Source organism: Narcine bancroftii, chromosome 5, assembly GCF_036971445.1.
Source record: "Narcine bancroftii isolate sNarBan1 chromosome 5, sNarBan1.hap1, whole genome shotgun sequence".
NCBI lineage: Eukaryota > Metazoa > Chordata > Chondrichthyes > Torpediniformes > Narcinidae > Narcine > Narcine bancroftii.
The window spans coordinates 192493012-192505646 of record NC_091473.1 but is presented as its reverse complement, the minus strand read 5'-3'; the positions used below and the strand labels follow the sequence as shown (position 1 = coordinate 192505646).

Sequence of the window (12635 nt, the reverse complement as noted above, 5' to 3'; positions counted from 1 at the left end):
GTACTTAAAATAGTTATTCCAGGGCAGCAAAACAGACTATTCTCGGATCCGGAGGAAGCACGAAAATTTGCAGAACAACTACAAAACAGACAGAGATATGAAGACATCTAATGAGAGTAAAAATGACCACGAACTATATGTATGTGTGTATATGGGTGTGTATATATATAAATATATGTGTATGTATATATGTGTGTACATGAGTCTATCCGTATTTAAAAGAAAATATATAGAGTATAGATAAGAATTAATAAGGGAAAGAAAGGGAAGAGAGGAAGTAAGGAGGGAATTAAGAGAGTAACCTTTGTTATATATGAAAATTAAAATCTTTTCTGGGGGGGGCTGGGTGGGGAGGAGTTACGGTCACTGCGAAATCAGTTGACGCTTGCGAGTGAATTCGCAAATCCAAATGGAGAGGGGAGATGTTGTTGCCCGACAAGGGATAAAGGGCAACTCAGGAAGGGGAGGGGATAGTGGGGTTAAAGAAATTTTAGATAGGAGAATAAGGGATATGTTTGATGTTTTAGAAATGTTGTTTTATAAAGTGTTCAAAACAAGAAAGCAGAAATGGATAAGAAGGAAAGGTGATGATGAGGAAACGGAAAAGAAAGATAAACAAAGTATGAAATGGCTACGTTGAACTATATGACTTTAAATATTAACGGAATACATAACCAAATCAAAAGGAAGAAACTGCTAAATTTACTGAAAAAAGAAAAAATTGATATATATAGCATTCGTGCAAGAAACACATTTAACTGAAATGGAGCACAAGAAATTAAAGAGAGATTGGGTAGGACATGTAACAGCAGCGTGAAAAATTCAAAAGCTAGAGGAATAGCTATATTAATCAGTAAAAATGTACCAATTTAAATAGAAGAGGAAATAATAGATCCAGCAGGGAGATATGTAATGATAAAATAGATATATTCGGAGTTTTGAAATTTACTCAATGTATATTCACCTAACGAAGAAGATCAAAAATTTATGCAAGATATCTTTTTGAAGATAGCAGACACGCAAGGGAACATATTAATAGGAGGGGATTTCAATCTTAATTTGGATTCAAACATGGATAAAACTGGGAAAAAAATTAACAGAAAGAACAAAGTAACCAAATTTATATTTAAATCGATGCAAGAAATGCAACTTTTGGATATATGGAGGAAACAACACCCAAAGGAAAAGGAATATTCATATTATTCAGGTAGACATAAAACATACTCAAGAATAGACCTATTTCTGTTATCAGTTCGTATGCAAGACAGATTAAGAAAAACAGAATATAAAGCTAGAATATTATCGGACCATTCACCCCTGATATTGACAATAGAGTTAGAGGACATCCCTCCAAGAATGTATAGATGGAGATTAAACTCCATGCTACTTAAAAGGCAGGATTTTAGAGAATTCATTGAAAGACAAATTAAAATATACTTTGAAATAAATACGGAATCAGTGAAAGATAAGTTTATACTATGGGACGCAATGAAAGCGTTCATCAGAGGGCAAATAATAAGTTATGTAACTAAGATGAAGAAGGACTACAATCAGGAAACAGAGCAGTTGGAAAGGGAAATAGTAAATATAGAAAAAGAATTAGCAATGAAGGAAGACACAACTAAAAGAAGAGAATTGGCAGATAAAAAAATAAAATATGAAACACTACAAACATATAAGGTGGAGAAGAAAATAATGAAGACAAAACAGAAATATTATGAACTAGGTGAAAAAACGCACAAAATTCTAGCATGGCAGCTTAAGACAGAACAAGCTAAGAGAATGGTATTGGCATCAAGGAAAAAAGACAAACAAATCACATATAATCCAACGGAGATTAATGAAAACAGCTCGTAGAATTCCCTAAAGTTTTCATTAATCTCCGTTGGATTATATGTGATTTGTTTGTCTTTTTTCCTTGATGCCAATACCATTCTCTTAGCTTGTTCTGTCTTAAGCTGCCATGCTAGAATTTTGTGTGTTTTTTCTCCTGTTTCATAATATTTCTGTTTTGTCTTCATTATATTTTTCTCCACCTTATATGTTTGTAGTGTTTCATATTTCATTTTTTTATCTGCCAATTCTCTTCTTTTAGTGTTTGGCCTGGAAGTCAGCCTGAAGAAAACTGAGGTCCTCCATCAGCCAGCTCCCCACCATGACTACCAGCCCCCCCACATCTCCATCGGGCACACAAAACTCAAAACGGTCAACCAGTTTACCTATCTCGGCTGCACCATTTCATCAGATGCAAGGATCGACAATGAGATAGACAACAGACTCGCCAAGGCAAATAGCGCCTTTGGAAGACTACACAAAAGAGTCTGGAAAAACAACCAACTGAAAAACCTCACAAAGATAAGCGTATACAGAGCCGTTGTCATACCCACACTCCTGTTCGGCTCCGAATCATGGGTCCTCTACCGGCACCACCTACGGCTCCTAGAACGCTTCCACCAGCGTTGTCTCCGCTCCATCCTCAACATCCATTGGAGCGCTTACATCCCTAACGTCGAAGTACTCGAGATGGCAGAGGTCGACAGCATCGAGTCCACGCTGCTGAAGATCCAGCTGCGCTGGATGGGTCACGTCTCCAGAATGGAGGACCATCGCCTTCCCAAGATCCTGTTATATGGCGAGCTCTCCACTGGCCACCGTGACAGAGGTGCACCAAAGAAAAGGTACAAGGACTGCCTAAAGAAATCTCTTGGTGCCTGCCACATTGACCACCGCCAGTGGGCTGATATCGCCTCAAACCGTGCATCTTGGCGCCTCACAGTTTGGCGGGCAGCAACCTCCTTTGAAGAAGACCGCAGAGCCCACCTCACTGACAAAAGGCAAAGGAGGAAAAACCCAACACCCAACCCCAACCAACCAATTTTCCCTTGCAACCGCTGCAATCGTGTCTGCCTGTCCCGCATCGGACTTGTCAGCCACAAACGAGCCTGCAGCTGACGTGGACTTTTTACCCCCTCCATAAATCTTCGTCCGCGAAGCCAAGCCAAAGAAGAAGTTGTATCTTCCTTTATTGCTAATTCTTTTTCTATATTTACTATTTCCCTTTCCAACTGCTCTGTTTCCTGATTGTAGTCCTTCTTCATCTTAGTTACATAACTTATTATTTGCCCTCTGATAAACGCTTTCATTGCATCAATGGCAGGGCAGACTTGAAGGCCTATTTCTGCTCCTATGCCTGAAGGCAGTTGTTCCCAACCTTTTTTATGCCCCACACCCCTAAAATATTTTAATATGTTCTTGCACCCCTTAAAGTAATAATTTATTTAAGAATAAAAGTGCAGGTGACCAAAACAAATTTGTATAATCAATTCTTAATAATATATAAACAAAAATGAAACATATGGAAAAGAAAAAAATTACAAGTTAAAAGTTGCATAAACCCTAAAAAAAATTAAATTTGCATCAATACTTGAAATTTCTTTAAAAAAATTAAAGAACTAATGTTCAAATGTTCATAAGCCAATTTAAATTTAATGACTCTTTTGTTCCTGTTTATTGCTTAAGAGTTTTTCAAAACATGGCACTTTGGATTTATAAAAAAACTGAAATGTTATTTCGCACCCCCTGGAATGCTATCTCGCATCTCCAAGGGGAGCGAGCATCCCTGGTTGGGAAACCCTGCCTTAAGGTCTATCTTCCAAAGTTTGGTAGTGAATGTGGCTACACTGTTTAAAGAAAGAGGGAGCGAGAGAATAGACAGCTCATAGCATCAATAACTGGGGCTTCAACACAGGATTATCAACACGGCCGAGATCACCATTGGGGTCTCCCTTTCCTCTCTTGACAGCATTTGCTGGGAGTGTTGTCTAAATAGGGCACAAAGAATTACTGAGGACCCTTTCCGTCCAGCGCACAGGATCTCTGACCCACTACCGGTCAAGGAACATCAAAATCACAAGTGTACAAACCAGTGATCATTGGGGGATCAGAGGTGGAGACGGTGACCAAAATGTAGGTCCTTGGAAGTCGCATTCTTGGAGGATGGCATGTTTAGTGTAGCGGTTAATGCACTGCGTCAGCGATTGGGACTGGGGTTTGAATCTCGCACTGTCTGTCAGGAGTTTGTTCGTTCTCCCTATGTCTGAGTGGGTTTCCTCTGGGGGAGGGCTCCAATTTCCTCCCACTGTTCAAAATGTTCTGGGGTTGTAGTTCAATTGTGCGCCATGGGCCGGATGGGCTTGTTACTGTGCTGTAGGTCCAAATTAAAATCTTTCTTGGGCCCAACACACAAACGGCAAAGTGAAGAAAGCATGTCAGCGCCTCGACTTCCTCAGGACTTTGCGGAGGTTCAGCATGACGTCAGAAACACTGGCAAATTTCTACAGATGCATGGTGGAAAGTGTCCTGACCTTCTGCATCACTGTCTGGTCGGGGGCACCCCGTACTTCTGAGTGTAAAGCTCTGCAAAATGTCCTGGACACAGCCCAGGACATCATGGGCAAACCCCTCCCCACCATTGAGAACATCTACGGGGAACGCTGCTGTCGAGGACCCACCCCACCTGGCGTACGCTCTGTTCTCACTCAAAAAGCATCTGGGCACATGGCTTTAATCCTCCATTTCAGGGAGCGTGATGCGAACACCGCGAGAATCCTGACCCCTCTCCTTTCCAATCTTCTGCCCCAGGTGGAAATTCTCAAAGGGAAAGATGCCGGCAAACAGGGAAAAGTCATCCAGGTGATTCGAGCCCGCAACTGGGTGATCCTGGAGGGTCTGAACACGGTGAGTGAGCAGGGGAGAGCCCGTCTGGGTTAATAAATGGGCAAATTTTTTTTTAATGGGGAGGGAATTGAAAATACAGTAGAAGTCTGAAAATCCAAACTCTCGGGGCTAGGGCCAGTCCAGATTCTCAGGCAGTACGTTTAAAATTCAAAGTTAAGGAGCAATAAATCGAACAAGTAACTTTTGATAGTTTATTCATTGGCAAATATGGCATGCTTAATTAATCAAAGTGAACAGTTTTAGAGAAAAATAAAGTGGTCTCTAGTTGCCGCCAGGCATCTGTGGCACCTGCATCTGCATGCACGCTTACAAAGAACCCGCTAAATTTAAAAAAAGGAAGATTCTCGGGTGGTCCGGATTTCTGGACTTCTATTGAACCCAAATCCAAAGGGACCTGGGAGTCCTCGTGAAGGATGGCCTTGAAGGTGAACATGCAGGTTGAGTCGGTGGCAAAGAAGGGAAGCGCGACGCTGGCGCTCGTGGCAAGAGGAGTAGAATCTAAGAGCAGGAGGTGCGATGTTGAGGCACCGGTGAGATGTCACTCGGGAGTATTGTGAGCAGTTTTGGGCTCCTCGTTTAAGAAAGGATATGTTGGAGAGGGTTCAGATTCCGGGAACGAACGTGTTATCACGCGAGGAGCTGGGCACTCATCGGAATTTGGAAGAATGAAGGGGCGCTCCCTGAAACATTTCGAATGTTGGAAGGTGTGGACAAAGTTGTTGCCCACAGTGGTAGAGTCTAGGACAAGAAGATTGAAGGGCGACCACTTAGAATAGAGATGTAGAGGCATTTCTTCACCTAGAGGGTGGTAAATCTGTGGAATTTGTTCCCACAGGAGGGTGTGGAGGCCGGGTCATTGGGGGTATTTAAAGCAGAGATCGATTGGTTCTTGATTAGCCAGGGCATCAAAGGTTATAGGGAGAAGGCCAGGCAGCGGGGGGCAGAGTGGGAGAATGGATCGGGTCCTGATATAATGGTGGGGGCAGGTTTGATGTGCTGAATGGCCTATTTCTGCTGCTATGTCTTAAAGAGTGAGGAACAGCATCTTCCTGGGGCATGGGAAGGTGATGGCTGGCAGGGCAGCACAGGGGCATGACCAAGAACGGGTTGGACGTACTCCAGAGGCTTAAGTGGAGGTTTATAAAACCACAGGAGATGTTTTTCCAGGGAGGAAATGTCAATCTGGGAGGGAATGGATTTAAAGTGGGCGGGGGGTGGGGAGAGGAGTAAAGTGGGGGTGGGGGAGGAGTTGGTGATTCACAAATGTGCAGGAGGAACTCGGGTCAGGCAGCATCCATTGGAAGTTAAAAGGCAGCCGAACATTTCAGGCCTGAGCCCGTTGTCAAAAATCTGGAAAACCAGGTCGACGGTTAAATTAAAAAGGTGGCGGGAGGAGAGGGTTTGTGAGCTGGAGGGAGACAGATGGGTGGGGCAAGGCAGAGGTGGGGGAAGGGTTAACTGAAATTGGCAGTGTTTAATCATGCCATCTGGCTGGAGGCTGCCAATCCAGAATACAAGTGGTCATTCCTCTAACTGGTGGGTGGCCAAGATTTGGAAGCTACAGACTCACAATTGTAGTAAAATTGCAGAGGAACTTGGCCAGTCTTGCAGTGCCCATTGGAGGTAAAAATGTAGTACCGACGTTTCGGTAACCAAGTGTTGCTTCCAAGCCCTCACCTCATGTGGCACCTCCACAGCTCCATCCAAAGAACCACAGAACATTGCAGCAGAGAAAGTGGGCCCTTCAGCCCTTCTCGTCTGTGCCAAACTATTTTTCTGCCTCTACCTGCACCCAGTCCACAGCCCTCCATACCCCTCCCATCCATGTAACTGTCCAAATTCTTCTTAAATGTTAAAATTGAGCCCGCGTTCACCACTTCAGCTTGTTCCACACTTCCACTGCTCTCTGTATGAAGAAATTCCCTCTAATGTTTCCCCTTTCCTCTGTCCTCTGCTTTGTATCTCACCTACCCTCAGTGGAAAAAAGCTGACGCATTTACTCTCAACCCTTCATAATTTTGTACACTTCTATCAAATCTCCCCTCATTTTACTACGCTTTCATATCCTGAAGTCCCGGCAACATGCTAATAAATCTTTGCACTCTTCCAATCTTATTGATCTTTCATGTAGTTCAGTGACCAAAACTGCACACAATGCTCCAAAATTGGCCTCACAAATGTCTTCAACAACTTTACCACAACATCCCAACTCCAAAACTCAATACTTTGATTATGAAGGCCAATGTGCCAAAAGCTCTCTTTACAACCTATCCACCTGTGATGCCACTTTCAGGGAATCATGTATCTGTACTCCCAGATCCCTCTGTTCTTCCGCACTCCTCAGTGCCTGACCATTTGCCGTGTATGTCCTACCTTGGTTTGTCCTTCCAAAATGCAGCACCTCATGTCTGCATTAAATTCCATATGTCATTTTACCAAGGCAAATCCTCCTCCTCCCCTCCCCTGTATACCCACTTCACTGCCCCTCCCACCCATGTGGCCCATCCTCATCCTGTTCACTACCCCTCCCACAGCACTCTCTTCACCATTGCCCAGGATGCACTGGCCTGAATTTTTAAACTGGCAGGTCCATACCTCTTGGATGAGTGACCAGTGGTCAGAGGTGAATGGGGAGGGTGTGGGTAAGGAGAGGTCGGGAGGCTGCTGGTCTATTAACCCTTCATCCCCTCTCTCCGACGCAGCACTACCGCTACATTGGGAAGACAGAGAAGTACTGGGGCACGTACATTGCCAGCGAGGCTCCAGTGCTGGTTACGGACGTCGCTCTTATTGACCCGACCGACCGGTAAGTCTCTGTGGTGCCACGGCAGCTGCTCGGTGAATAACCAGCCCTGGCTCTGACTGCCTCCGGATGAAAATAGAAACAATGAGAGACACCCAACAGCTGTGGCAGGGCCTAAATGCCATAACCTGTTACAGAACCATATCTGGTGAAGTAGCAGACGGGAAAACTTCTCTCCGGGAGAGAGTAAGTCTGAGGAAAGCGTCCGGCCTGGACAGAGTACCTGGCTGAGCATTAAAAATCTGCGCTGACCAACTTACCAAGGTATTCACGGATATCATCAACATCTCCCTCCAGCAGGGCACAGTACCCACTTGTTCCAAACAGGCATCAATCATACTAACTTACATCAACAGCGATGAAGTGTTGTGAAAGGCTGGTGTTGAGGCACATCAGCACCTGTCTGAGTCGTGACATGGACTCGCCTATCATAGCAGCAGGTCTACGTGGATGCCATCTCACTGGCTCTACACAAAGCCCTGGAACACCTGGACAGCAAAATAAATCAGGATGCTAATTTACTGACTACGGTACAGCATTTAACACTATCGTCCCCCTCAAAACTAATCAGCAAATTCCAAGACCTGGGACTCGACACCCCACTGGGTAATTGGATCCTGCATTTCCTCAGCTCCAGACCCCAATCAGTGAGGACTGGTAAGAACTTCTCCACTATCTCCATCAGTACTGGAACACCACTGTGTTCTTAACCCCCAGCTGTACTCACTGTGTGGCTCAGTATGACAATAACACCATTTACATGATACCACGGCAGTGGGTTGTATAAAGGAAGGGGATGAGTCAGCGGACAAGGAGAGAGTTTGAAAACTTGGCTGAATGGTGCATCTACAACAGTCTTGCACTCAATGTCACCAAAACTAAGATTGTTGACTTCAGGAAAGTCAGAGGTGTGCGATCCAGTGATCATTGGGGGGGATCAGAGGTGGAGAGGGTGAGCAAATTTAAGTTCTTGGAAGTCCTATCGCAGAGGATCTTTCCTGGACCCAACACATTAACGGCATCGTGAAGAAAGCACATCAGCACCTCGACTTCCTCAGGAGTCTGTGGAGGCTTGGTAGTGGACAGAGCCAGGGACATCGCAGGCAAAATCCTCCTGCCATTGAGAACATCTGCAGGGAACGCTGCCGTCGAAGAGCAGCAGAAATCATCAAAGACCCACTCCACCCAGCACACGCTCTGTTCTCGCTGCTGCCATCAGGAAAGGGGTATAGGTACCACAAGATCCGCACCCACCAGATTCAGGAACAGCTGCTGCCCCTCCATCGTCAGACTCCTCAACAACAAACTCAATCAATGACTTGTGCCCTTTATTGATTTGCCTTTTGTACTCTCTATATTGCAGTCAGGTTGTTTACAGATTTATGTAATGGCTCTGATAATAAATCTAAATCTACCCCCCACCCAGAAAGCCCACGTCTGTGGAGTGGAAGTACACAGAAGAGGGAGAGAAAGTCCGTGTCTCTGCTCGCACCGGACGCATCATCCCCAAGCCGGTGTTTCAGAGGAAAGACGGGATTGTCCCGGAGCAGTGGAAGGGTGAGTTATTCCCTCTCCTCTCCCATTCCCTCTGTGGAGGACAGTTCTACCTAGAACATAAAAATCGACAGCACAGTGGCCCTGTGGCCCACACGAACAATTGCAGGCACTGTGGTTGAAGTAAAAATACAACACTGGAGAAACCCTGTTGGGGCAACGTTGTTACAGCGCCACCGATCGGGACCAGGGTTCAAATCCTGTGCTGTTCTTAAGGAGGTTTGTACGTTCTCCCCGTGTTTGTGTGGGTTTTCCCCAGGGGCTCTGGTTTCCTCCACCGTTGGAAACGTACTGGGGGTTGTAGGTCAATTAGGAGTAATTGGGCAGTACGGGCTCAGGACTGTTAACCGTGCTGTGTGTCTAAAATTAAAACATTAAATGAAAAATTAAATTTGAATTTAGCAGGTCAAACAATGTACTTTATGTAGCAAAGATAAAAGATACAGAACCAAAGTTTCGGGCTTGAGCCCTTCATCAAGGTGTGAGCAAAATGTCGGCAGGTGCCCGAACAAAATGGTGAGGGGAGCCTAGTCCCATAGTCAGGAGGTCATAGATGGAAAAGGGAGAGAGGGCACAGCAGCAAGTGGGGGGGGGGGGGTGGGAATGGCTCTGTGAATGGAGAGGGTAGGGGCAGAGAGCTGGAGGAAAGGAGACGGGAAAGGGGAACAGGGAGGGAGAACAAAGGCTAGCAGAAACCGGAGAAGTCGACGTTGATGCCACCCGGTTGGAGAGTGCCCAGACAGAATGCCTAGAATTTCCTTAATGCACAGCCCTCCATTTCTCTCTGTTCCGTGTATGGTGAAACCCCTGTTATCCGGAATTCAAGCAAACAGCAGCGTCAAGCAACTGGCAAAAAAAATTGCGGAAAACAAGCAAGTTAAAGTAAGTTTAAAATTGGCGCACCTCACTGTTAGTTCGCTAATCCACGTAACATGCAATCTCAAGCAACTGGAAAATTCACTTATCACCCCGCCCGTACTTACTCCCAAGCACCTTAAAACTATGCCCCCTCATGTTAGCCATTTCAGCCCTGGGAATAAGCCTCTGGCCATCCACATGATCAACGCCTCTCATCATTTTATAGACTTCTATCAGGTCACCCCTCATTCTCCGTCACTGTAAGCAGGTTAGGAGCTCTTTCTCAGGGTCAGTTCTCCAGGAAACCAATGAGAGAACACACAATGAGAGAGACACAGCGCTAAGATAAACGCTAATGGATTATTGGGTCTTAAGAGAAAGGAGATTATGATTGGATAGAATTCTGTATATAGCATGAAAGTGATTTAATTTAGTTGGAAACTAGGATCTGAATTTTGTGCAAAGAAACTTGTGTGGACATGAGATGAGACGACGATTTGATCAGGAACGTGCATTTCAAGGTGAATGCTCGACTATTAAGCAAGTTGTAGTTTGGAGCAGCCATTCTCAACCTTTCTCTCGGCTATGGCTCCACCTAGGACTCTTGTCAAAATTAGAACATTACAGCCCTTCGGCCCACGATGTTGTGTTGACCCATATACGTCAACCAAAAAAAACCAAAGGCTCCAACCTTGTAACCCTCTATTTTTCTTTCATTTCCTCTGCCCCTATATTCCAGCCTCCACCACCACCCCTGGGATCCTTCTAATCTCTGTGTAAAAAGAACTTACCGGTGACATCTCCCCTAAACTTTTCTCCCTTTGTACTGACATCCCCTGACAACCAGGGTTCATTTCCAGCACTGTCTGTGAGGAGTTTGTACGCTCTCCCCTTGTCTGCAAGGGTTTCCTCCCACTATTCTAAGTGGTCCAGGGGGGTGGGGAATGTAGGTCAATTGGGTGGCATGGATTGAAAGGACCTGTTACTGTGCTGTATGCCTAAAAAAAACATTTTACTCTAAGGTACTTGGGATGGTGGCCAGTATCTTAAGGTAAATGGTTTAGTTTTGAGATCTTTCCAAAAGGAATAGACAGGATGAGAGGAAGAGGAAGGTTCAATGGTATTCTAAAGACTTAATTAATGATGGATGCCAACAGTGTAATGACAAAAATTAGGGATTTGCCAGGAAATAGTGAGAAAGTGGATGAGAAATCGAGGTGGTGTTGTTGATGTAGGATTTTCCTGTAAGAGTTAACAGGGTTTGGAAGCACGCTTTTCAAATCACCACACGATAATATTTAAACAGGGTTGATGTTGCAGCATCAATCTTTTCCCGCTTTCGATACTATTCAAATACTCGTGTAATAGTTGAGTTCTGGGGGCCGGTTTTTTGAGTTAAATTTTACATGGATGCTACTTTTGACCACAGTAAGTACTGTCGTCGATCAAGGCGTTGGGAGCTTGGGTGGGCAGGACCGGGTGGTATGTCCGCTGTCGGGAGCTCAGATGGCAGGCAGCGAGGGTCAGATGGGCAGGCAGGCGCCCGGGATAAGTGTCTGCTCTCGGAGCTTCGGGAGCTCCAGTGGGTGGGCAGCCAAGGTAAGAGCCTGCAGTCAGAGTGTCGGAAGCTCGGATGGGTGGGCATCAGGTCCTCGGATGGGCAAACGGGCGCTTGGTGCTTCGGGAGCTCTGGTGGGTGGGCCACCAAGATGAGAGCCTGCAGTCGGGGCATCAGAAGCTCAGATGGGCAGGCAACCAGGGTAAGGGTCTGTAATCGGGTGCTCGAACAGCCAGGAACGGGTGGCGTCCGCAGTTGGGCGTCTGGAGTTCTGATGGGTGGCCGGGCAAAGGTCTGGGGTTGGGGCGTCGAGAGCTCGGATGGGTGGCTGGGGCGAGAGTTAGTGATCGGGGCATCAAGAGCTCGGATAAGCCAGGGTAAGAGTCTGTAATCGGGTGCTCAGACAGCCAGGAACAGGTGGCGTCCGCAGTCGGGTGTCTGGAGTTCAGATGGGTGGCTGGGGCAAGGGTCTGCAGTTGTGGTGTCAAGAGCTCGGGGTGCTGGGGCGAGGGTTAGTGGTCGGGGCATCAAAAGCTCGAATGGGAGGGCAACTGGAGTGAAAAATAAGTGGGGGGGGTCGATCTTTATGCAGATTGACTATTACACAATTAGTTGCAGTAGTTCAAGGCTGAGGTCAGGAATTAGCAGTTCTGTGACAGAGTTCTATTCTGCTAAGCCCACATATATCTGACCCCAGCAATCCCTGACACTGACTTCATGTCTACGGTTGTGTGCAGATGGCCCAAAAGACACCAGCGTTGAGGATGCAATGGACACCTCATATACTCCTGCCCTGAAAACTTTTGAAGAAGAAATCATGGAGAAAATGGGCATCAGTGAGACGAGACGGCACCGCAAGTCCTTCTGGTACTGATCTGGGAGCAGAGTCCAGCCCAGGAAGAGGGGCTCAGGAGCATGAGCTTGCATCACTTTAGGTTTTATTAAATTGTTCTTTTTCCATTGATGATAATGGTGAGAGATTTTGTGCCACTTGCTGGTTTCCATATAACCATTTACGGAGCGGAAACAGGCCATGTTGGCCTTTCGAGTCCGCACCGGTTCACTGATTTTGTGCGCCCTCTTCAGGCATTGGTCCCGGTAGATCTTCATTCAATAACGATGGGC

At 45.9% G+C, this 12635-nt stretch overlaps 1 protein-coding gene across 2 annotated transcripts in view; it reads left to right on the top strand.

The window, feature by feature from the left end:
• The window catches only part of mrpl24 (mitochondrial ribosomal protein L24), a 32607-nt gene extending 20133 nt beyond the window's left edge, over positions 1–12474 (top strand). For both annotated transcript variants that reach the window (XM_069940447.1, XM_069940448.1), the window contains exons 3-6: positions 4642–4737; positions 7440–7543; positions 8967–9097; positions 12248–12474. In XM_069940447.1, the coding sequence (XP_069796548.1) occupies positions 4642–4737; positions 7440–7543; positions 8967–9097; positions 12248–12384 (468 nt within the window). In that variant the 3' untranslated portion in view covers positions 12385–12474. The remainder of the gene's footprint in view (positions 1–4641; positions 4738–7439; positions 7544–8966; positions 9098–12247) is intronic.
• Positions 12475–12635: the final 161 nt, after the last annotated feature.